The sequence below is a fragment of the Rhipicephalus microplus genome, chromosome 2 (genome assembly GCF_043290135.1).
Source record: "Rhipicephalus microplus isolate Deutch F79 chromosome 2, USDA_Rmic, whole genome shotgun sequence".
NCBI classification, from domain to species: Eukaryota; Metazoa; Arthropoda; class Arachnida; order Ixodida; family Ixodidae; genus Rhipicephalus; species Rhipicephalus microplus.
In genome coordinates this window covers 198,652,371-198,677,792 of record NC_134701.1, presented here as the reverse complement: position 1 = coordinate 198,677,792, position 25,422 = coordinate 198,652,371, and the positions used below count along the sequence as shown (strand labels likewise).

The 25,422-nt window shown below is 40.9% G+C and overlaps 1 protein-coding gene across 2 annotated transcripts; it reads left to right on the top strand.

Moving 5' to 3' along the window:
- Positions 1-432: 432 nt before the first annotated feature.
- LOC119170499 (uncharacterized) lies at positions 433-25,422 on the top strand. Of its 2 annotated transcripts, XM_075887231.1 has the most exons (4): positions 433-3,092; positions 8,592-8,938; positions 11,888-11,941; positions 18,346-25,422. In XM_075887231.1, the coding sequence occupies exons 2-4, from the start codon at positions 8,902-8,904 to the stop codon at positions 19,068-19,070; spliced, it is 816 nt and encodes a 271-aa protein (XP_075743346.1). In that variant the 5' UTR covers positions 433-3,092; positions 8,592-8,901; the 3' UTR covers positions 19,071-25,422. The 2 variants fall into 2 exon arrangements, with proteins under 2 accessions (XP_075743346.1, XP_037277583.1); XM_037421686.2 differs by lacking the exon at positions 433-3,092 and having other exon boundaries at positions 7,762-8,938.

Below are 25,422 nucleotides of genomic sequence, written 5' to 3'. Positions count from 1 at the left end.
ATGGAAGAGAGGTCGACCTGAGCTAGTTTGCTGTAGCCTGCGATGCTGCACAGGGGAAGAGGGACAGGGGAAAAAAAAAGTGATGAAGGGTGACGGTGGGGACAAAAACAAGTTATGCTTATATAGTAGAATAACGACGCTGGTCTGTGGCTTTACTACTATTCAGTCCTGTACTTTTTAGGAAACCTAACCCATGGCAGCCCTTATAGCAGTTTATTATCTTGTCTGATCACTCATTGCTGATAATTTGCCATTTTCACTGCGGGTTGTCGCACCTATTCCTGCCAGCATTGAAACGAGCATTTTTCATTGCGACACTCTACTCGACTTCATTGAAGTGGGCTCAGTGTTGGAGTGCACATGAACATTAAGAGGGCACTAAGCAAATCGCCCTAAGGCTGGGGGGGGGGGGGGGGGGTGGCTTTTCCATGTAGCATCAGACAGTTAACAGCCAGCGCACTACAAAGCAGCTGAGAAAATGTTCCAGAGTATCTGAAACACATGTGAAGAGACAGATTATTTAAAATTGCGGCTACACATCAATTATAACATATTAAAAACTGGGTTTAAAAATGCAATTGGAATGCCAAATTCCTTTTCAGTTTCTCCAAATATCAAAATACTTAAGGCTCATGTCCCTCTTTATTCTTCATGCAGGGCACATTATTACTAAAACAGTTTCAGCACTAAAAGCAGGGGTCGACGACTTTTATGCTATGTCCAAATGAAAGTTCTTAGGGTATGACGAGGCGTTTGTTCTTGCTGCATGGTTCATCTTTGCCAACATCTTTGTTCCTTTTGTTGGTGAGTGTCTGCGAGACGTATGTAAATAAGGCTTTAGAATTCAGCTCCTGAGCGTTTTATGCCTATGCACCGTCCTCTTCAGTGTAACCAAGTGAACAATCTGTACAGGAGAGAATGAATGACAGTGTGGCATGTCTGAGAAGAAAGAGTTTCTTGCCTCACGAATCCACTGCTGCAAAAATTTTCATTAACTGTCAAGTATGAACTAGTTACAGAAATTTGTTGCATGTTTGAAGTACTTTCTCTCTTCTTTCATACCGGTGGGAGTGCTGAAAGTTACGCGAGGGGGAGGACGAGATATGACAAACTGTAGTGAAAATTCAGAAACTTCTCTTTGACTGTCGAGCAGCTCCCTTAGAAAATCTGCTGGCAACTCTAATCACAGTGCCACTGGCACGCCAGCATTCGTGTGTCCTGGTGTATTCCGTAGATAGACTTCTTGTTTCGTTGTGCTGCCGAAGCACATTACAGATGCCTACGTAAAAAAAAAGGTCCATGGTTGAAATGTGATCAGACGAATGCTGCAATTCTCCATCCCAGAGGCTTACAAGGAAACCATGCACTCTTTCAATGACCTCACCCAATTAACATTTGTTAATCATCCTGAAATTTAATTGGTTCTTGTTTATTTATTTATTTATAAATACTGCAATTCTTGTTCGGAATTTTTGTAGGGTGGGAAGTGTTGATGATTGTTTGATTGATTGATTTGTGGGGTTTAACGTTCCAAAACCACCATATGATTATGAGAGACGCCGTAGTGGAGGGCTCCGGAAATTTCGACCACCTGGGGTTCTTTAATGTGCACCCAAATCTGAGCACACGGGTCTACAACATTTCCGCCTCCATCGGAAATGCAGCCGCCGCAGCCGGAATTCGATCCCGCGACCTGCGGGTCAGCAGCTGAGTACCTTAGCCACTAGACCGCTGCGGCGGGGCGGGTGGGAAGTGTGACGGACATGTTATGATACAGGGAAGTTTATGGAACAGGTGGTAGGTGCAACCAGGGCGCATATATTGGGCTATTGAAAGCAGAAAAGGGGGTTGAGAACAAACAAAACACAATTACACATGTTTGCATACACGTACACATGCATATAATGCATACATATACAGCAATTTTCAATTTAATTACATACACATAGCAACGAAACGGGAAATAAAAGTAAATAAAATAAGTAAATAATAAGACAAAATACACACATGTGCACTTAAAAACTAAAATGTATTGTCGAAGCGAAAGCAGATTCACAAACTAGCCGAAAAATTTTACAATGAAAGCTGAGACACTTGTTCATTTGTTTGTAAATTCTAGTCATTCACCGTCCTTGGAAAGAAAGAGTATTTTTATTAATTATTTCGTGTGCGAAGCTGTGTTAGTGTTCTATCACGCCATTGTCTTGTGATATATCTAGAGGCAGCGTTGTCTGAAGGCGAGTGGTGTAATAGATAATGCATCGTCCTTAGCATGCTCAGTTAATGTTTGGTAGAGAAACTTCAAATGTTAGTGACTGCTACTAGTGGAGAGAGGTTGCAGATCAGCTCTGATTAACTGGTCAATTACTGAAGTCTGGTCATAACGATTACATATTGAGTGAACAGCACTCAAGTAAATTTATGCTGTAATATTAGGATCGAGACATGTCTATCTGATCGCTTGAGGTGTGTGAGAAATCTTTGAAAAAACTTTAGTAGTATCGACCAGCTAGAAGCATGGGCTGACAAACTTGCTCATTAGTTGGCTCACTTGAACTCGCTCAGACTCAAATTGAGCCACGAATCTCAGTATGAGGGAGTCCAGGCAAGCAACATTTTGGCGGGTTTGAGTACGGTTGAAGAAAGTGTAAGGTATATCTATAGAATGAGTCTGAGTGAGTTCCACTTTTGTTTGCTGACCTATATTCCTATGTACTCATCTTCAACATTACTATCAGCTTTACTTGGATTCACATTTATACTCACATTTACTCACACATATCCTAAATCATTATCATTCATACACCATTCCGAAAATTGGTTGATCAGACGCGGGATTCGCGTAGGGGGTGCCTTGACCTCCCCAGTGCCTACTCTTTCAGGGAAGTTCTTGATATATATATATTTTATGTTTTCATCTTTTTCACGAAAAAGGTTCTTACTGGTTTGAAGCCACTCGTAACTCGTGCTTGGAGGTGCAGTATCAAAGTGTTTCTAGATGATCACCGATTTTGTGAGAAATTATAATGTTAGAGAACACCAGGCTCAGATTGAGCCGTGAAGCTGAGTGTGCCCGGGTGGGTAATATTTTGGTGAGTTTGAGTCCAAGTGAGTCTGGTTGAAGCAAATTTTTGTGCCTTTGAGTTCAAGTGAGTCTGGCTCAAGAAACATTTGGTGGGTCTGAGTCCTAGTGAACTCTCAAGTGAGCTCGGCTAAAAAAAAAAAATTTATGAGTGAGTTCGACTAATCTCTAAGTGCAAAATATATATCATAAGTGAGTCTGAGTGAGCTCCATAATTTTTGCCGGCTTATGCCTGGAAGTTACATTATGTCTAGGCCGAAAAGTCTACGAAAGCCCAATGGGGCTTTTAGCTATTTGCAACATCGACATTACTGGGAAGTGTTCAGCTTAGCCTATATCATCTTGAGTGATTATTCGCTAGTAACGATGAGGTCGCTAATCCAAGTGTTCTTGTTGTGGCACCTAAAAACGCCCTCACTCCTAGTGGCTCTCCACTCTCTCTTCACGCCTGATCTTCATCGCGTTGCTTTGAATTATTTCATGAAATTACAAAATTCAAACAACCAAGAAAAGACGGGCAAAAGGAAACAGCAGGATTTGATGAATGCTCATCGTTCAGTATGGCGGGGAGCCGTTGTGAGTTGTATTTTTTTGTTTGTAGGGTGTAAAAAGTGGAAAGAGTGTGTCGTTTACACGTACAATACACACAAACATGACTACAGGCTATCAAAGCTGAATAGCTTATAAATGAATATTATCTCTTACAAGTGACATGCAGGTAGCGTTAATAAAGAATTTTCGTTTGCCCGTAGACTTTGCTTTAACGTAATGCTAGGTTACTGCAGCCATAAATCTGAGAGGCCAGATAGGTGGGCCACCTGGCAGCACAAATAAGAACCTGGCAAGGGCAGACTTGTTACTGTAAAAACCGTCCATAATCTGCTGCTCTGCTGGTGTTCGTTTGCTATAAAATTGCAAAGCATTTCTTAATTTACTGCAAGCACTTTGAGCATTTCTATCTATCTATCTATCTATCCATCCAGAGAGATAGATAGCTTCTTGTAGCTAGCTGCCTACGCCTGGGTGCTCTCGTGACTACATCCTTAACTTGGGGCAGACCAAAACTAGTATGATAGTGTAAGAAGGTTTCACAAATATGTCGGGCTGATGATGACATAATTAATGTGAAAATCCCATTCCATACCTCTTTGAACCTTTTCCTTCAGACACGTGGGGCACGTACCCCCATACCGCGGTATATACCCAGAAATGGTGAGAACAGCCATCGGAAATTTGAATGTTAGAGCATTATGAAAAAATAACATAGGCAACTTTGATTTGACGAATGCAAAGAATAAATACATGGCGGGGTTGTACCAGGATTTGAACCCAAGCATTCTGCATGGCGTTCTACCACAGTATTCTATCACAGAGCCATGCTAGCTCTCGGAACTTTTTTGGAAAAAGACCCTTAGCATGTGTAATGTTGGTGAAATGTCAATATCGGCTGTAAGATTGGCTATGTAATTTTGTGAACATTGCATATGTACTCCTATGATACAGGCGTCACATCGGGTAAACGTCCATTTGAGCCTTATCCACCAAAGTTGGTGTACGTAGCACTGTGCAAAGCTACCATCCTCACGAGAATAAAGGCTACATATCTGCTGCTGATAATACCCATGTTGCTGTTGGCATAGTTACACAACTGTAAAGGACTGGTTATATAAAGTATATGCAATGGTTCAACGTAAGTCTTTTTCTGCAACATTAGTACATATCTTTTGCATCATTTATAAATTTTCGTTTTGTGAAAAGTTACAACTCGGTCATCTTCTCTTCGCACTCGACTCGTTACATCAGTTTATGTTATGTGGAATTTGCAGAATTTTATTGACATTTTGTAAACTCCTTTGCATATACTGGGATACCTGTTCAGGCTACAGTTCTCTAATATGATAGGTAACTAAGACATACGAGCGAACATAACCCAAGCATGCATCCCCGAGTCACAGTCTTGTTGCTGCTTGGAATGGCTCTATATGGGAAATTCAACCCTATGGTAAAGAAATATTTGTTTCATCAAAGTTAACTGCAATTCCTCAAACAGATGGCCCCAATTGGGGACATAGGGGATACCACATGAACAGTCGCAGAAGCACAGCTATAAACTGAGCTTGTATGACATGCTGCAGCTTGGGCATATTGAACACTATAACCTGTGTAATAACATGGAAAATTGGGAGTCATAATAAAGCACACACACAAAATAATCATAATGTAGCGTGCCAAACTAATCGCATCAGGCCCCTATTTCAATTTCTATATCGTAGGCACGCTTATTACCACTTAAGTGACTGTCTCATATAATGTGGAAAAGATGGTGTAGGTGCTATTGACAATGTGATTAGCTAGCTTTACATATAAGCTGATTCATCCTATGCGTGCTTTGTCTACTGTTGTCGTTGAGGTACACAACTAATTTTCACATCTGTCACTGATGGCTCAGAAATTGAGGTTGGCAGGAGCCAAATAACAGTGTCTTCTAGCTCTGTGTTGCAGGCATAGGAGAAGAGTAAACTTTTCCGTCCCTTGCCCCCAAATTTTGCTGTGAAAATTACTATGAGATCACAACAGCCTTTTTCGGTGCCGTAGTCTGCTGCCGCTGGTGTCCATAACTGCTATAGAAAAAAAAAAAAGGAAGTGAGAAAGAATATCCAGGATAGAATAGGATTCGAACCTGGGACCTCTGCTTTGCAGCCCAGCATTCTACTACAGATTGGTGCTGGTGCTTGAAACTCCTTAACAAAAAAAAAATCCTATACAGGCTTTCTGTTGGAAGGGAACCGCATTAACAAAGATAGCATGGCAGAAAAGTAAAATAACAACCAGGCTTCACACAATGCCAATTGCTCGACAGTGGGTTTTTGGATGTTTCCAACCCATTACAAAGGGTTCAGCCGTGATTCTTTGTTATTATTAGGCACAGCATCAACAAATTGCACACAATGCCTTACAGGTGTGTAGTGGTACTCTAAAATGGCATAGTGGGTGTTTCCCTACTTCTACTTCACAAAAATGACAATTTACAGCTTAGTGGGTACGTCGCAAATGTACTTGTATTAGCTATCAGCACTAGGAAAGTTTACAAGCAGCTGTAGAAATTCCGCTCTTCAGTATTTGCTGTGACTGCGCTGTGCTTTCCATGCAGACCTGGTGTTTCTTCGGTTCTGGTTACATTGTTGCTATGCATTATGGCCTGTAAGCCTTCAGATGCTGCTGATTATGTGCTTTATTGATGTACTAAAACACGTGACACTAATAGCTAACTACTTCCAATAGACCTTAAATTGGTATCACATAGTGTTCAAAATAACTAGTGCTACAAAACTGAGCTCTTGCCTTTCACTACCAGGCAAGAAATCCTGACCATATCATAACTATTACAACTGTACTGTCTAGCTCACCTCTACCCACAACTACTGTGCACAAGCTCGTCAGTCAGTCTAATCATAGAATAATCATATTAATCTTATACCCTGGCTTTTGCTAACTGTACACTCGGACTTCCTAAACATAATTTTAAAGTTGGCCCAATGCATAAAAATCTAGCGTACCCCACATTAATCTATCTTGAACGAATACGTGTCTGCCATGTGGGATCCTGAACAAACTCATGTTACCAGTAACATTGCAAAACTGTGTGGTGCGAAAATTTTTTCAGGTTATTCATGTCTTACCAATTTCACACTGTCAAAATGAAAGCTGACTTCAACGACTTAGCACTTCCCCATAAAGTTTCCTGCCTTTCACTTTTCTCTAAGCTTCATCGCTGTCCTTTACTTCGTGATGATCCCATAACACGTTTCCACTTCACCCAGCCTAACCAAGTTTTGAGATTATTTCACTCACGGCTAACCACCTACATTATTATGATAATTATCATAACTTCTCAATAATATTATAGATATATTTGTGCTATTTAGCTTTTATGGACTCATGTGTACCCCTATAACATTGTATTTTTATTTTTCTGAATTTTTTGTCCATATATTGAGAGAAACGAGAACTAAGGAAGACAGGAAGGTTAACTAGATACTAGGATCCGGTATTCTACTTTCTGTCCATATGCTTAACTTTTTTATTATTACTATGTAATTTTTTTTAATTATGATGTGTAATCAGTGTCCAGTGCTTATATGTTCCTCCCGCATGTATTACTTTTGTATTGAGGTCCTCGGCAGCTAGTTATGTAATTAATATCAATGGTAACCCAAATTTTGCCCAGAGGGGTCTTGAGAGAGTAGAGGGGCATAGTGTTTTGGTTGCGACATGATATTAGTCAAGAGCAAGCAAGGGCACCTCTCTGTCTGTCTGTCTGCCACACTAACATCAACGTATTTGTGATGACAGCAAAAGTTCAACCACCAAACATGAAGTTGGATGAAAGATTCAAATTAACCTGCTGCAATTGCAGGAGAGCTTGCTCTAGTGTGGTGACTGCAGAAGGAATGCTTTGTGTGTTATGAGAAAGAAAGAAGGCAGAACAGAGATTTATAGGTTCGTCATTGTAATAACTACGATTATTGGAGCATTGGTTGTGCTTTGCTGTTCTTACTGTATCATTCTACTTGGAATATTAATTGATTGATTTGTGGGGTTTAACGTCCCAAAACCACCATTTGATTATGAGAGACGCCGTAGTGGAGGGCTCCGGAAATTTTGACCACCTGGGGTTCTTTAACGTGCACCCAAATCTGAGTACACGGGCCTACAACATTTCCGCCTCCATCGGAAATGCAGCCGCCGCAGCCGGGAATCGAACCCGCGACCTGCGGGTCAGCAGCCGAGTACCTTAGCCACTAGACCACCGCGGCGGGGCTACTTGGAATATTAGACAGTATACTCCTGCTGTTTTAATAATGAATTCTTCACTTACTTTAGCATGGTTGCTTTACTTTTATGTTGGCTGCTTTGAATTGTGCAAAACGGCTCAGAAATGGTGGTTGCTTCATGTCTGGCTCATAATCAAAAAAGTACTGACATCTTGGGAAAAAAGCTTCATCTCAGAATAAGTAAACATTTTTCTGGCTTAATATCAAATATTGGACGGTTGTCTGACATTGCAAGCTGTAAAACATTTCCGTAGTGGCAAGTTATGAGGACATTTCTGTATACACTGTATATTTATTATCTTTAGTGCTAGCATCAATTTCTACAGTTTTGTTTGACCCTTAACATAGCTTCTCTCGATGCACACTTGGAGGAAACTGAATGATTGGCCGGCTGTATCAACGTATAAATGCATTGTTTTTTTAAAGTAAAAGCAGCAATGTTCAGGTTGCCCTGATGTTCCCAACAAGAATCAATAAAAATATAGTAGTACACTTGAAGTGGCTTCAGAAGTAGTTTGACACACAAACAGTGTTTCAAAAGTACTTTGTTAACTATTTAATCCTGGTGAATGCACATTTTGAACGGTACTGGAACTTTCTTTCTCACTGCACTATCTTTTGCATGCTAAAAATGCACACAGCTTCATTGATACATGCTGTTTCTATTCTTACAGGTGTGCTACTTCGTGAGTTGCCGTCGGGCATTCACCTCAAGTGCTCGTTGCATATTAGAAAGCAAGCATTATGACATTTAATACAGGTTGAGAAGTGGTGTTCTCACTGAACAGGACTTGCGTTCAAGAGTATGAACGGGCATTGGTTCACATTTTATTGTATAGAGATGAAGTGAGCATACAGTAACTATAGGCTTTCAAATTCATGGCAATCTAGGAAGGCCAGCGAGGGACATGAGGAATAATTTGAGTTTCAACATAATAAAGTAGCGCACCAGTAACTTTTCTTCCCAAGAAAACCTTGACCTGGATGCTTCATCTACAGAGCCCAAAAAGACTACATAAAGGTGAATAAGAAAAAGAGCCAGAATTTGGAAGAAGCAGATTGGAAATTGACACATTTGTTCATGGTTACTATTCTTTTTGTTGCCACTGCCATTGTAACTGTTGGTGGAGTTGTGTGCCACTGATTTTAAATATATGTCTATCAGTGAGGCCTACTCCATCAAAGTCTGAATGTTATCTAGACGTTCTTACTACCCTGAAACGAAAAGCAAAAGCTCAGGCTAGTTTGTACGCAAAGTCGACAACCTATGGAAAGCAAGGGCTCAAGAGTGCGTTGTCAGATTTGTTAAATGAACTTGTGAAAAATTGGTATGGACATAGCTTTGATGTCTTTGAATGAGCTATGGTGCATATATGTACAAATCCCAATTTCGGTTTTAGTTTAATACCAAATTTATATTTGATTCTTTCAATAGTAATCTGGCAAATATCTCATAGTCTTATATATTAGTTATCTTTTTTGTTTCTCTTGTTTATTCTTTGCGTTATGTTATAGTTATGATGCGTAGTTTTGCAACTTCTATTTATTTTCTCATGTATGTGCTAGTATGCAATTCACATCGTTGTATACCATGGTCTGGTGCACGGACTTAATCTTGCTTCTTTCAAGACTTTTGACCCATGCATCAAACATCTGAAAGATGTCTAACTTGAACTTAATTTGAATGTAAATTGAGGCAAAACCTAAGTGAACTTAGAGAATGCTATAATTAATCATTTTGTTTATGTATTACACTGTTCACTCTGAAAAAAAAAACAGTAAATGAGCCAAGCCTTCCCATTTACACCACACAAACAAGATCGCTCAATTTTACAGAATGGCACGGCGATCATATAAGGGAATGTCGCTGCACCGTGATAGCACCCATGCTTTTTTCCACTGTTTGACTAGTGGCCCTTGTCTTCCAACTGTTGCACACACTGCATATTTATTTACCTCATCAGTTCTTCACACTGCGCATCTCTTGTGCTGCCTGTAACTGACATAAGCAATATTGGAGGAAGCCTTGCTCAGTCATTGGGGGAATGCCGACGACGTAACCACTCGGGTCATGTTATGTTGCCGATGTGGCCACAATCAAGACTCCTGACCACGTCTGTTTCTTTCTGTGGTGTAGAGGATGAGTCAGAAACTGAAACCAGCTTTACTAGTTATTTTAATTCGCTGCAACTTTATTATTACACTAAGTGTTTGCGAAATTCTTGTAGCAGCATGTTCGCATTTAAAGCGCTGCTGGGCCCAACATATCAGATATGCTATGCTGAGTTTGATGCCCTAAATGTCTTAAGTGCAAAACCTTAACCTAAAATTTGTATTTACTTCTTTGGTGCAAGGGAGTGAAAATACAAGAAACCAGCAAACAACACCAAGGGCCAATATTAGTGATGATCAGATAACTGCACACCTGTTTAAGCAAGTGTGCTGTGTTTGAAACAACACTCCAGAAATCTTTTTGACCAATCCTCTTTGAATGCCTGCTGCCTTGTGTGTTGTTACTCTAGTGTATTGGTTGCCTTTGTGTTTCAGTTTTTGTATTTTGTTCCACTAAATAGCTGTGCTCAGTTAATAGCACGCTTTAGAATTTGAGCCCCAAAGAAATATTTTCAAAGGCTGCTGCCTATACGTATGACGCTAATTAAGTTTGGCTGTTTTTATTGGGCAGTCTATTTCTTGAATTAAGCGCCAGGCTCCAACACCTACATGTTGTACTGTGTCATTAGAATGAACAATGAGCGTAAAGCCCTATCAAAACTCGTGTGTTATGCATGCCACTGTTCTGAAACTTTCTCATGCATACTGTCAGCCTTGAAGAAGACAAGTACACTTGTCAGAATGTTGCAAAGACGGAAGCTTGTGATGAATTTTCATCAGAAGCTTCCATTTTTCCCTGACTTTTTTTTCTTTTTGGTATCTCATTTATACTGTTATGCATGCTAGCATTCATCGCTCACCCTGGTGTTCTTGCCACATCATCGTCTTGTGATTGTGTTAGGTGTTCCAAAAAAGTTTGATAGATTTAAAAGCTTGACAATACTCTTCTGTCGTGCCAGTTGGTGCATCGTTATTTGAAATACAACAAACTTAAAATTGAGAAGAATGAGGAAGAGACCGAGTGCTCTTTCTGTCTCTTCCTCGTTCTTCTCGATTTTAAGTTTGTGCCACGTCCTTCAAGTTTCAAGTTCAAAAGGTTGTTTCTCTTAAAATTTTTCAAAAATCTAGCAACGTCTTTGTCTCTATTTAGAACCATGATTGGAAAAAAAATGACAACACTAAACAAAAAACAGTGTCCGCATTGTGCAATAAAAATGAACAAAGTTTCCATTTCTCGGCATAAAAACAAGTAATTTACATACATCCTCTCTGGAGTTTAGATCTAGAAAATAAACTTATCAGGAAAGTTGACAGGGTATAGCTTAGTGCTAGTTCAGCCGGTAAAGACATTACGCATATAAGGTTAAAGTGTATTCTCATGTGCTACTTGCAGCTTCTTGCTTTTTATGTAATTTTTTTTATTTCCTTGTTTTTATCATTTGAGTTGTATCGGCCAAGTAATTACTATGCACTTTTCTTGGTTTTCATTGTTTGTTTTGGCTTCATACAATTGTGTGTTAAATTACTTGGTGGGTTGAAATTTACCAGAAGTAAGTTAATACATTTAAACCCATGTTATCTACCCTGATAAATTCTGAGATACGGAAGTACGAAATTTTTTTTTTAATTTTGCCAATCCAGGTATTCATTATATATACCAAGATACAAGTATTCCAAGATCATGAAGTAAGCAAGCCATTTATTGTCGAATAATATGATAAATACTTGTCAATATTTACTGAATAAAAATAGGTGATCCTGATAATTAGTATATATATTTCAATTTATTTGGAATTTTTCTGTAATTGTAGTTTCTCCTACAATTAAAAAGTGCTCTCATCTTATTTTCTTTGTGCAGAAATGTGGCTGTCCAGCTATCCATCAACAAATCGGTCTACAACCATCACTCTGGGTAAGCAGTCTAGAGAAGCCGCCCGCTTTCATCACTGCGACTTTTGCATAAGTGGGACTACGCAGCTCTTTGATATGAAAGTGCACAACATGATTTCTAAAGATGAGTGGCCATTTACATACCACTCGTGCCCTCACAGCTTCACAGAGTTCGAAATGAATTATACTTAAACCTTCTCTGATAAATGTTTATTCCGAAGCTCCTTGGCTTCGCCAAACTCCTGCATAATTCCTTAGCTAGGGGTGTAAAAATATCATATATTTTCAACTTCAAAGCTAATCAGAATAATTACGACCAAGAACAAATTGAAAAGAATATCTTTCTGAAATATTCAAATACAAGCAATATAGCTGCCGACATTAAAGAAATAGCTTTGTTCACCAACCTGAATTTGAAAACTTTGTTGTAGAGGAAATGATATGCAGGAGATTCATGTCATGTGCTCCAATGACAGTAACACACACACAGTTCATTAATTTTGTCATGGAAGATTGATAGGTGCTTGGTTTATTCTGAAATCACCGACACCACTGTGCTTGACGCCGTTCCTCCAGATGGCGTAAATAGCCACCCACTAGGCACTCTAGTGCAGGTGTGTTAACAATGTTGTCATAGCTTAATTCCTACAGTTGCTTTCCTATTTGGGAGGAACAATCAATCAATCAATTTGGGAGGAGCGATCATCAAGATGTTCATTGCAAGTACATTATTTTAGGATAAATAAAATTAGGTTTCCTAAGCTTTAGACATTTCTCGTTAATTTTGCAATGGCTCCTCACTAGTTTCAGTGGTTGACTTCAGTATAATTTAACTTCAGTATAAGTATAATTCAGTATAAATAACTTCCCAGACCGGCAAGTACCTTCATGCCGGTCTGGGAAGTTATTTGTTGCTAATACAGTCTAGTCTTTATGATTCAAATATCTTCATTTTAGTTGACAAATACCAAAACTAAAGGCTGGTCCCAGAAATGTATTAAAGAGACGCTAAAGGCAAATATTAAATCGATGTTAATTGCGGAAATAGCGGTCTAAAACATCATCGTGCTACTTTTGTGGCAAGAAAGTACTTATTTTGAAATCAAATCATGCCTAAGTGGTCCGCATTTAGCACACTTGTAATCACCCGCCTCGGGTGGAAATCTTTACGTCACTGTGCCTATGCACAACGTTGCCCGGATTTACTGCATGGCCGCTGACACTAGTAGCAGTAGAGTGAAAGTAGCGGGAGCTATAGCAGCAACAACAGCCATTCAACAATTTCCTGCCATTGCCTCTGAGATGTCAGGCGTGCTTGGTTCAACTGGGCTCGCTAGATGGCATGACCTGTCCACTTTAATCAGGCGGAAATATAACTTTTAAACTACTCACACCATTTCCTATAGTAAAGTCTAGTGGTTCTCTTTTCCCTGAATCAAACAGAAATAAACAAACAGCATTACATTATGTATCTTGATGCACGAAAGGTTTTTTATATACATCAGCTAGTTTAATTACTAGTGATTAATTGTAGACAGTAACTCTGATGTCGTCTGGATCATTTTGTAAATGTCCTACTCGTGGCGCATGTGTTCTCGTGCATTTTGTGGGGTTGCTGACACCCTCTCTAAAGTGGTTCGTGCCACGTGGCGAACGTGTCTTGCGCAGAAGCCGTATTTTGAGGTCAACAACTATTGAGCGGTAGGTGGCATTGTGTTTGCGAGCGTTGATCACCACTATCATCATCATGATTAGATTGGTGCCATCTACGCGGACCCCTGGCGGCAAGCTTTGGTAGCGGCACGAGAGAATTGAACGAGTTTATCTTTGGCTGGTGGCGTTTGGCGCGAACGGTTGTCTGTCGCAGTGGGACCCCGGTGCACGGCACCGCGGGCTGTCTGTCGGGGTTTCTTGTAGTGAGTCAAGCGTTGGCGCTGCCGCCTTGTGTTTGTTGTGCTGTTAAATGTTGCGTAATGATGTGTAAGGTTGTTTTAGCATGTTTGATCACAATGGATATATAATAATCCGCCTGAGGATATCGTCATTCTAGAAGCAGTTAAATAAATGTGTTGTTTGGTTGATTCCGACCGTGTCAACTGTGTCCGTGTTCCAAGAGCGGGGCACTCTCGCTACCTCGAAACCCCACACTGGCTACCCAACGTGAGGCTCTTGGAGCATCAGACGGCAGTCGTTGTCCGGTGCAAGCTTTTGTTTGAGCCGGGGAAGAGTATGCCTAAGGGGACTTCCGTTGCTAGCGTCAGTGGTGTGCTTTGTCGAGAGCGAGAAAATCGGTTGTTGTGATGTGTTTGAACTTGTTGGGACATTGAGTTTTCTTTTTGTTTGCTCGCAAGTGGTTTATTTCTTGTTGTAGTTAGTTTTCAAGAACCTTGTTAATTTGGTACGAGAGCCGTGTGGTTTTCAGCCTGGGGTAAGCAAAGCTTAGAGCACGTGGATTGTAGGCCAAGCCCAAAGCGAGTGAGTACGGACGCCTCGTGGGTAATCTGATTTTCTTCAAATAGCTTCTATCTCTTTGGACTCAGGGATTCGAGGGTCATTGCTGTCTTGTCTTGCGGCTCGATGCCGGGGCATCGTGACAACGTCTGGGACGGTGGACGCCAATCGCTTGGTAAGCTGCTGTGTGCGGCGAGCAATAGGGCCATCTTGCATAGTGGATGTTTCCTTGTGGCCGCCTCTTCTGCCCCTGGGCAGGGTGGATGCCGGTTGTTGTCAAACGACTCACTAGGCCTAAGGTTCAGCGCAGTCACTTGCCGCACGTGGCACAACTAGGCGGATCGTAGCATTGAGGTGTTGCACTCTGCTTCCCTCACTTTTTTTTTATCTTGCGATGCATGCAAAAGTTAGGAAAAAGAGCTTTTTTGCTTTATTTTTGAGCGGGGCGTCTCGGCCACTGCCGTCGGTGTTCATAGACTGTTGTGCCGCCTAGCGGAATTCAGGAGCATCCTCTCATAGATGATCAGTAAGCAGACTCTCCCTTGTTTGGTGGTGCTAACCTGAGCGTTAACGCGTTAGCAAAAAATTAACGCAAACCACTTTGTACGTTGCATGCTTCGCTGAATATATGAGACCCTCCATGACAGGATAAATCTGGTTTGTTCTTGCGAGAGGCGAAGTTTTCGTGAAAATACGTGGCAACTCGCGCTTTCAATTATAGCCCGCAGAGTACACATATCAGCTTCTGCAGCCACGTTAGATAGTTAAATGCTATTGTCTAACCTTTGCAGTTGAAAATCACCTTGTTTTACATGCATATGGCATTCGCAGTGCTTTTGTAGTGCACGAATGCCATAACATTCATTGTTTGCAAAAAGTAGCGCAGGCTCTCGATTTGCACTTCCATACCTTGGCCTACGCTGCGCTGCTTGTTTTTTCACTTGCGTAGATAGATGGCAGTACACTGCAACATTCCTTTCTTGCCTGGTATCGGAGCGAAAGTTTCTCCGCACTCCCAGCCAGATAAACGTGGTGAGTGACGCCGTGTTGGGGATGTGCAATGACGCGTTGTTGGTGCTATCGAAGTCATTCGGCGGAAAGAATTCCTCAGCTTACTTTAAGCAGTGATGTTCAATGAAACCGTCTTGACGTCGAGGATTTTTCACTGGATGTAGATTGTCAATGCACTGAGAGTGACAGCGACAATGAACGATCAGCTGCTAGCTCGCGAGCAGCGAGTTGCACTTCCCGTCCCGTCGTGCGTTAATGTTTTTTTTTTTACGCTCGTAAGCCACTTTGATTGTATTTATTGTATAATATTCTTCTGCAAGCTCAAAATAAAAAAAAACATAGTTATTTTGGTGCATTGCATGTAGCCCAATCACAGTGAATATTACAAAACGCCGCATGCTGCCAATACACTTGAGCTCCACTAACGAAGAGAAATGGTTAGAGCAATGAAATATGCAGTTATGACTACAGTCTATGCTAACTTCTTCTGCACTTCACCAGTGCCGTCCACACGACGTTGCTGTTTGACAAATTTTCACAATTTTGACGATGCGAAGTGTACGCGTGTATTCGTTTTGATATCCTTGTTTTAATACGCTGATGGAACCTGCGACATGTTAGTGCATCGAAGTGCGCACTGTTGGAGCCTGATCGTGGCTGTGACACAAGCGCTACTTAATGGGAAGTTAAATGCTTTTGTTCCATTGAAAAAGCAGCTACATGATGCTTACAGCGCAAGTAATGACGACGGCGTAATATGTTTGCAAACCATCGCTACAGTAAACATTCGGTCCTGTGCAGCCATGACGGCGCGCTACTCGCTAGTGGCCTACTACTGTGGCATATTCACCAGGCAAGCTCAGCATAAATTATCTTGGAGTGACGTTCAGTTCATTATGTGAATTCTATGTCCTGCAGTTTTCTGTAGCATGCACAGGATTACGAAAAGCATCGTTGATACACGGACGATCAGCTGACACCACCCTTCGCACTTCGGCAAGAAATAAGGTATTGAAGATTCAACTGTTCCTTTAGTTTGGGAAAGTACTTTGGTCCAATATACACTCATTTGACGATCAAGAATTCATCTGGTCAAAGCGGGAAAGCGGCATGTGGAGTACGTCCGTGCGTCCTATCTTTTCCTACGTGAGTTCATGGGTTGATCATTCCTCCGTAGCCATCTTGGATTGCAAGGCGTGCCACTTATAGGCCGTGGGCATTGCGAGCAGTACTGATCATTGTACCACGTTGGCGAGGAGCCCAAAGCTCGCTTTCCTTTGGCCAACTGCGTTGCTCTTTTGAGTGTTTTAAATGCACGCAGCAGGAGTGATGTAACCCGTGGTTGGCTGTCTTCTGCACATCGTCTTCACCCTTGGCCAGGAATGCAGTCGTGACATTGGGCGATGGACTTGCCTGGGATCTGCGCAACAGCGTGCAGTTCAGCGCCCTCGTGAGTGCTGGTCGCAACTAGAAGACATGTCGGCACGAGTGACGGTTCATCGCGCCAATGGCAACGTTGCTGTTGCTGGACCGTTACTGAGTTGATGTCGTCGAGCCAGACAGTGCAGCAGTGTCGACTGGCGGCGGTGTCGTGGTGCACGGACATATTGTAGGGACATGTGGTGTCATTTTTTGTTAGAGCTTGTGTAGCTGATTTCTTTTGTGTTTTTTTGAGATATGGTTTAAATTAAGGTTAAGGAGATAAGGGGAGGGGGGCTGACACCCTCTGTAAAGTTGCTTGCGCTGTGCGTGTGTCTCGTGCAGAAGCCGTATTTTGAGGTCACAACTATTGAGCGGTAGGTGGCGTTACGTTGATCACCACTATCATCATGATGGTTAGATTGGTGGTGCCGGCGGTGACCCCTGGCATAAAGTCTTGGTGATGGCACGAAAGAATTGAGCTAGTCTTTTTTGCGTGTGGCATTTGGTGCGAACTATGTCTCTCGCGGTGGGTCCCTAGTGCATGGCACCGCGGACCATCTGCCGGGGGCCCTCGTGGTGAGTCAAGCATTCGCCGCCATGTGTGTGTTATGTTGTGGAGTGTATGGTAACATTGCATAAGGTTGTTTTGGCATGTTGATCACAATTGATGTTGATCAAAATCATTGATTAATATCATTGATCAAAAGCAGGTAAAGAAATGAGTGTTGTTTGGTTCCTTCCGACTGCGTCTGCTGTGTCCGTTCACTCCAAGAGCGGCCGCTCACCACTACGAGACCCTACAATTTACATTAATTTTTTGGCAAGTGGTGCACTTTCATTGATAAAATTGTCGCTTTAGACGTCATACATTGAGCTTTCTTTCTGACATAAATTGTTATATGACATTATTGTCTTTTTCAAATAGGAAAAACTCGCCACTCATTCAAACCCTTAAGAACCACAAAACAATTACTTTAAATTGATTTTCTTGATTTTACTGACCACCTTGTTTATGTGTTGGATGTTGATGTGTTCACATCAGGTTACTTGCTAAGAGGACAAAGGTGTTGGTTGCTTGATGTTTGTCATTCAATGAAAGGTTATAATACATTCTAAAAAGCATTTTATATGAAAAAAAGTGCTTGAATACATTACTATTTAGGTTTATCTATGCTGCAATCTCAAGATGTTAAAGCTCTGCTGACATCAATCAATATCATATTTTTCAGGGATAGCAGATTATGCAGTAAACACAGTTCTCTCTGCACAATGTAACTAATACTATATTTTTGATTGAATCAATATCTGCCCTTATATATGTGAGTTTATGATGGTTTCACACACCCGAGCATCCTGTAATCACATAAAAATGCAAAGCTAGTGAAAAAGAATGGTGAGCCTTAAACAGCCCTTACCTTGTGTTGAATAAAGGCAAAACTTGTGGTGTTCATCATCATCATCTTTGTCCCTTAGTTTTCAAATGAAACCATTTTAGTGTGAAACAAGTGATGTTCAAGTATCCTGTCTTGTTCTCCTATGCAGGGGAGAGACATGTCAGCAGTCCAGTGGCTTTCTCATATGGCCAGTCATCGCAGCCACAGCCACCCCGCTCTTATTACTTTGATGATGCGGCTAAAGAGCCATCCAATAGAGGAATGCACCACGAGGTCAACGTGGGCGAGCAATCGTTTCAGTGCCACTTGTGCCCTCAGAGCTTCTCATTGAATTGCAGGCTTAAGAAACACCTGCGCACCCATACAGGCGAGCGGCCACATCAGTGCCCTTCGTGTGATGAGCGCTTCCCAACTGTGTCCCATATGACAATACATCAACGTGTCCACACAGGCGAGCACCTGTCCAGGTGTCATTTGTGCCCTCAAAGCTTCCTGCGGAGTTACGATCTCAAGAGACACATGCGTACCCATACTGGCGAACGGCCATATCAGTGCCCTTCGTGTGAGAAGAGCTTCGCAAGGAAGGCCAATCTTACGGAACATCAGCGAATCCACACAGGCGAGCGACCATTTAAATGTCATTTGTGCTCTCAAGCTTTCTCGCACCGTATCCTTCTGAAAGGTCACTTGAGTGTTCATGCTGGTGAACGTCCATTTCAGTGCTCCTTCTGTCCACGAAACTTCTTGTACAAATCCCACCTATCAGAGCACGAACGCCTCCACACAGGGGAGCGACCACACAGCTGTACTCTCTGCTCCAAGACTTTTGTGCGGAGCAGTCACTTGAAAGCTCACATGAAATCTCACCATTGATAATGCTACTAGCAACGTATTGGTGAATTTCTATTGTGCCCATATTTAACATCTTCGCGAGTTTGCAGTATGTTTCGAGTTCTGCCACATTTATAGCTGCCACTTTTTGCTGTAATATTTTAAGCTAACACCTAACATCAGGTTGTTCTTCAGCAGTGCTAACTACTTGCTTTTTCTTTTCTTGTAAGTAGAATTTTCGCCTTACAGTGGTGTCATTCTTGTCGCATTTCTTCATATAGTATTCCTATCTTATAAAAGGTACTGCATGTGCGTTCTGAGATATTATTGTTCAATTCTTAATGTTTGTTTTTTTTGTTGGGCTGAGATATTAATGTTCAATTCTTAATTTTTTTTTGTTGGGCTGTAATATCTATACACACTTGTACCTCTCTAAAAATTGCTGTGGCTTCATTTGCTTGTACAAATGCAAAACTAGTTCATGTTGTATTTCTTTGTTATTAATGCAGCTAGTCATAGGCAAGTCCTTTTTGCTAAGATACAGCTAGAAAGTTGATTCCTTGTGACGTTTGAGCTACCAATATAGAATACTCTTGTGAACACTTCACCGAGCTGTATGGCAGTGTTATCGCCATGCACATTTACACGTCCACATGACATATGGTCAAGCTATGGCAGTAGCATCATGGTGTTGCAAAGCAGGAGCACTTGTCTACTATGATGTAGGTGCATGGAAAAAAAAAATCCCTATTCGGTGAAAACTCAGCCATACTTTGCAGCCATAGTGCACTCCTTATTGATGTCATAGTTCTCGCACATAAAGCCCAGAATTCAGTGTAATATTTTTAAGTACTGCTTTGAATATGATTAAGCTTCTCCTTGCCTAGGTCAACCCCACTGCTTGTTGTATTTGTTTCTTGTTATTGGGCTTTGTAGGCAGGTTTTCCACCAAGCTCCAACCAAAATTTTCATCCATTGTAATATCTGAGCTGAGACGTTTTCCTGATTAAATGGTTATGTATGAAAATGGGGTTAATTGACTCATACCATAAGATTTTTCACTGGCGTCTTCTTTTGCCTTTAGATGTTCTTTGCACAAAAACTTGGAAGCAAAATCAGTGTGGCTGCATATAAATAAACTTGTTATTTTTGAACATTTTTTTCTCATCTCATTGACATGCCTATGTATCTATTACTACTGCCATTGTTGAAACAGAAGATTATAATCTGTATTATGCCATAAATCGACTTCTAGAGAGTCTGAGTTAATGTGATAACATGAATGTGATATCTGTTCTGATGTATTGTCTCTGCATGATTTTTTGTTGATAAGAACATATAAATGACATTTTTTTCTGTACATTACTGTATAGTAACACTGATCCTTGTTTTTATCAGAATACTTGCACAGGTTTAGCATAGTCGAGTCTCATTTCAGCTGCTTGCTGTCTACATCAATCTCTAGCTTAAGCTTTTTATAGCACGTGCATATTGTGCATGTTGCTCTAGGTGTAAATACTTTTGCGAATCAGTTTTTGTTTACTTTGAATGTACCTGAATTTTAATGGATTCGACTTAACAACTCTAAGGTAGATTAACTTTTTTTTTACTTTTCTTTGTCTAAAGCACTGCGTAAGAATATACAGGTGCTGACACTCTCCTCGCAAGGCGTTGAAAGGCACAATCCTAGTGCGTCCAGATAATGTTCAGGCCGTTATCAGTTATCTTGTAGATGGCGCTACGACGAGCGAGGTAGCTGTCTAGGTCTCAGCAACCTGCTTGGCTGAAACATGCATGCTGCTGATTCTGGGTCTTTTTGTTGGCATGTGTGACCGCGTTGTTTTGAAGACAGGTTTTTTTCTTTGTGTATGTTGAAGCCTATTCTGTCAACGAAGGTGACATCAAATTGCTGAAAGGTTCTAGAAATGGCTAATATGTGTTTTGTACCAAATTGCTATTCTAGTTTCAGACTTGTGCAAAGCATGGCCCTCTCTTCAAAGTGTTTTCTGACAGTGATCGTCTAATGGTGATGGTTGACATAAATATATATGCGAAGTCTTTATATAGTCAAGAGTCTGATGGAATCCCGTCTGGTCAGGACAAACATAGTTAAAAATAACAAAAACGCCGACCAAAGTGAAATACACAAAAGTTAAAAAGACGTTTTGGCTCCCCACACGGGAGCCTTGTTCACAGTGATCGCAAAGGCGTAGTGCGCTCTTCTTATGCACGTTTCATCACGTGTTGCAGACATCGCGTGTACACAGAGGGGAGTGTCCCAATATTTCTGTTCAACGTATATGCAGTAGTTTGAATGGCCAGAGATTTCATGTGCAATCGTGGTAACAACTTTCTTTCTGTGGCAACGATGCAGGCTTTATCTCAGTCGATAGCGTGCCCAGTAGACGCAACATGTTCTGCGAGGGCATTAGTAGCTACTTTCTTGTTCTTGACGTCATTAAAATGTTCCCGGAGCCTTCTTTTGTAATTGCCCATTTCGCCAATGTATCCCTATTCACAGTCTTTGCAAGGAATTTTATTAATATGTGAATTCACATCGCAACATTTAGCCATGAACAACCGCATTGCTTTAGTGTGCTGTATATGAAACACGTGCGTTATTCAAGTATTTATATATTTTGTGCAACAACTGCATTGCTATTGTCGGCTTGTTATGGAATACTTGCTCGTTTCAAATATTTATTTATATATCGCATTCACATTGAACAAGCACAAATGCTTCAATCGTTTTCTTTGTAAATGGAAGCAGTGGTATGCATGAAATACATTACTGGTGCAGTAATGATTCTCTTTTATTAGAGAGTGATAATTATCTATGGATGTTTATGCATCAGAACCATAATTTGATTACGAGGGACGCCATAGTGGAGGGCTCCTGTCTAATTTTGACTATCCGGGCTGTTTACCATGCACCTACATCAAAGCACACGAAAGTTACTTGCATTGCTTCCCCACGGGGAAGTATTTTGATGGAGGAATAGCACGTTGGCTAACATTTTTTTAAAGACGATAGTCTTTCTTGGGGACCTTCGACGCAAAAAATTTGATCTGTCTGTCTGTCTGTACATTTGTATGTTTGTTCATCCTTAATGGCGCCCTTAAAGGCATCGGAATGACCGGCCGATACCCCAAACGGTTGACGCCATCCGCAGCGCCCACCAATATTGCTCAAGGTTCAGCTTGGGAAGTACTTGGGAATTACACTTACACGTCCACATCACATATGGTCAAGCTATGACAGTAGCATCATGGTGTTGCAAAGTAGGAGCACTTGTCTACTATGATGTAGGTGCATGGAAAAAAAAAAAAATTCTTATTCGGTAAAAACTCAGCCATACTTTCCAGCCATAGTGCACACCTTATTGATGTCATAGTTCTCGCACATAAAGCCCAGAATTCAGTGTAATATTTTTAAGTACTGCTTTGAATATGATTTAGCTTCCCCTTGCCTAGGTCAATACAACTGCTTGTATTTGTTGCTTGTTATTGGGCTGAGTAGGCAGGTCTTGCACCAAGCTGCAACCAAAATTTTGATCGATTGTAATATCCGAGCTGAGATGTTTTCCTGAGTAAGTTGTAATGTATGAAAATGGGGTTAATTGACTCGTACCATAAGATTTTACACTGGCATCTTCTTTTGCCTTTAGATATTCTTTGCACAAAAAGGTTCAGCATTTATACTTGTGCGATTTGTTAATTAAAAAGCAATTATTGCACATATCTGAGGCACCATAACAACACGTCAATATTTTGTATGTATATCTTTTACTAGACAAGGAATACATAAGCAATTCTAAGGACCATGGCGTTTATCACGCTGCGCTGACCATGCAACGCTTGCACGAAAAGGCAAGTGTTTCCAACGCTTTGCTAAAACGACACGGTGGCGTTACCTACGAGTCCTTTTGCGTTCTACACCTTATCCCCTCCCAGACGGGCGCACACCCCGCGCGCTCATCGTTTTCTAAGATAACTACCAGATGGTGCTCATGTCTTACGTGTGACAAGACTTGATGCACTCGTTCGCCTCCGCTGCACGCTCGAGGCACTCTAACACAGTGCCTCCAGAAAACAATTCACCAATTTTCTTGCGCAGAACATCAAATAGACATTTTGTTCACTCTCTCCAGACGCAAGACTATCGTCTTTCGATGACAGTTGCAGTGTAACAAGCAGATACAGGGCCATTTTTAAAATTTTTTTTTTTCCTTGAGCAATACTGTTAACAGACGAAAAGACTTGTCCGCGTGAGCGAAACTATCTGTGTTGATGATGTTTACACCCTGCACAAAGCATTTTTGTGCAAATTAATAAATCTTTAATAAATCCTTAATAAATCTTTGTGTGTGGATTAATAAATCTTAAAACCTAGTAAAATTTTACCTTTTAATTTGAAACAAAATAATTTCCTTTGCACTTTAAGTGCAAAGGAAATTATTTGACTCTCCAACGGAAATTTTTGACTCCCCAAAGGAAATTATTTGACGCTCTGACTCCCCAACGTTCTCGTTCCACTCACACCGCGTGGGACGAGAACGTTGGGGAGTCAGAGGAATTTGAATGTGCCCTCGCCACTCTCTGGCTAGGTTTGCTGCAGCGCCATCTGACGGCTCCCAGCGCAGTGCCCCCGCGAGACTGAACATTATCTGGACGCTCAGGCCCGCTCAGTGTCAGCACTTGATTATTATTACACCATGGTCTGAAGAAATTATGGGTGTTCTGACTTAATTTGAACGTGGCAGTGTTGATTCAGGTGCACAAGAATGTACACCCATAGGTAGCATTGTAGCGTCCATTATTTTTGCTTCTACATCACCATTGCTGCACAACCATTTGGAAACAGTATAGAGCCACCAGCACAGTTACATATGCACGAATCTATAATTTACAAATGTTATGTTCTCATCTCTTCTGCGTGACATCATGACTGTCACTACTCTTGATGTTGAAATGAAATATAGTCATCTATATCACGACATATATTGTTCTCGGTATATCCTGTTTGCATATAACATGAATATGATTTCTATTTTTTTAGAATCCTGACGATATGAAACTTTGTGTCTAAGGATTGTTTATGTCATCAATAACTATTTACTTATGCGAAAAATCCACGAACAAGTAAACTTGAAGAAACAAGTGCTAAAAAGTACGAACACTGAGAAAAATCTCAGGATGAGCACTTACTAGCAAGTGGAAATGTTTATTTCAAGACTACTATTTATGTATGCATAGCACACATGTACGTCACCTTAAACCTCCCTATTATCATCAACAATGTTAAATAACTAAAAAAAAAAACACTTCCATAATCAATGGCATACAACCAGGGAAAAAAAAACACCTGTTAACCCCCCGCCCCCAAAAAACAAGAAAAAAAAAGAATTTCACTGAGTTATGTTACGTCCATAAAAAGAGCCAATTCCGAATCTGTTTAGTTTTTGGCACTTGTTTAATCATGAGCTTATACCAGCATGCCCAACTGGCCGTCATAATAAATGTAAACTTGCTTTGGGCCTGGCACATGGACGGCTTATTTCAGGTGTTTGTTTTTTAGACTGATTTTATGCTTAAAGTGTTTATAGCATATGTATTTTGTGCTTGCAACTCTTCTCATTTTGCTTCTTTGATGAACCAGAAAGTAAATTGTAAATGCTCTACTTTATCATATGGTTAATGCTAGTCGTTACGGATGACTAGTTTTGCATCACTTCACAGCTCGCGCCTATCACACGAAGCCAGCACCCTTTCACGGTGGAGTGCTGTATGATAAACGCACTCAAGCTTTGGGGATGTTGAAAGAGCACTTTTTGAATCTAGGTCCAGTGTGCAATTAAAAACGAAACAATGTGAGTGCTTTGGTACAAGACGAGGTATAATGCTCTAGGCATGCTCTCCTGCTGAAAATTCTGTCTAAATGAAACAAAATGGGACACACCTGCCTTCAAAGAACATGCTTGGCTTTCAAGAGTGTGCTTTCTTGGAAAAAAAATGTTTAATGAGATTGTGCTTAACACTTTCAAGAAATGCGAAGGGGAAAGCATACTTGTACCTGCTGGTAATCTGCTGTTGAACTTTCTGCGTATGGGTTTTACTGCTAACAATATGCTGATGATTTGTTGGAGTTTGTTCAACTTAGCGCTCACTGCTGAGCTTTGTGGCAATATTCCTATCAGGCTTTACATTAAACTTAGGTTAAACTTTTTATCAGGCTTCCAATAACTTACCATTGATATACACTCTGCTGATGCTTATGAACTGTTACACAGACATTTGTAGAACTTCCAATTATTCTTTACCTATTTCCAGTGTCTTGTGAAACCAATGCTGTACTAGGATCACAATAATTAAAGCATGTATGTAAGCTCTCAAA

Coding starts and splice junctions, on each gene's coding strand:
- LOC119170499 (XM_075887231.1), top strand. CDS start 8,902: ATGCTTCATCTACAGAGCCCAAAAAGACTACATAAAG. Junction 8,939..11,887: donor CCCAAAAAGACTACATAAAG/GTGAATAAGAAA, acceptor TTCTTTGTGCAG/AAATGTGGCTGTCCAGCTAT. Junction 11,942..18,345: donor GTCTACAACCATCACTCTGG/GTAAGCAGTCTA, acceptor TCTCCTATGCAG/GGGAGAGACATGTCAGCAGT.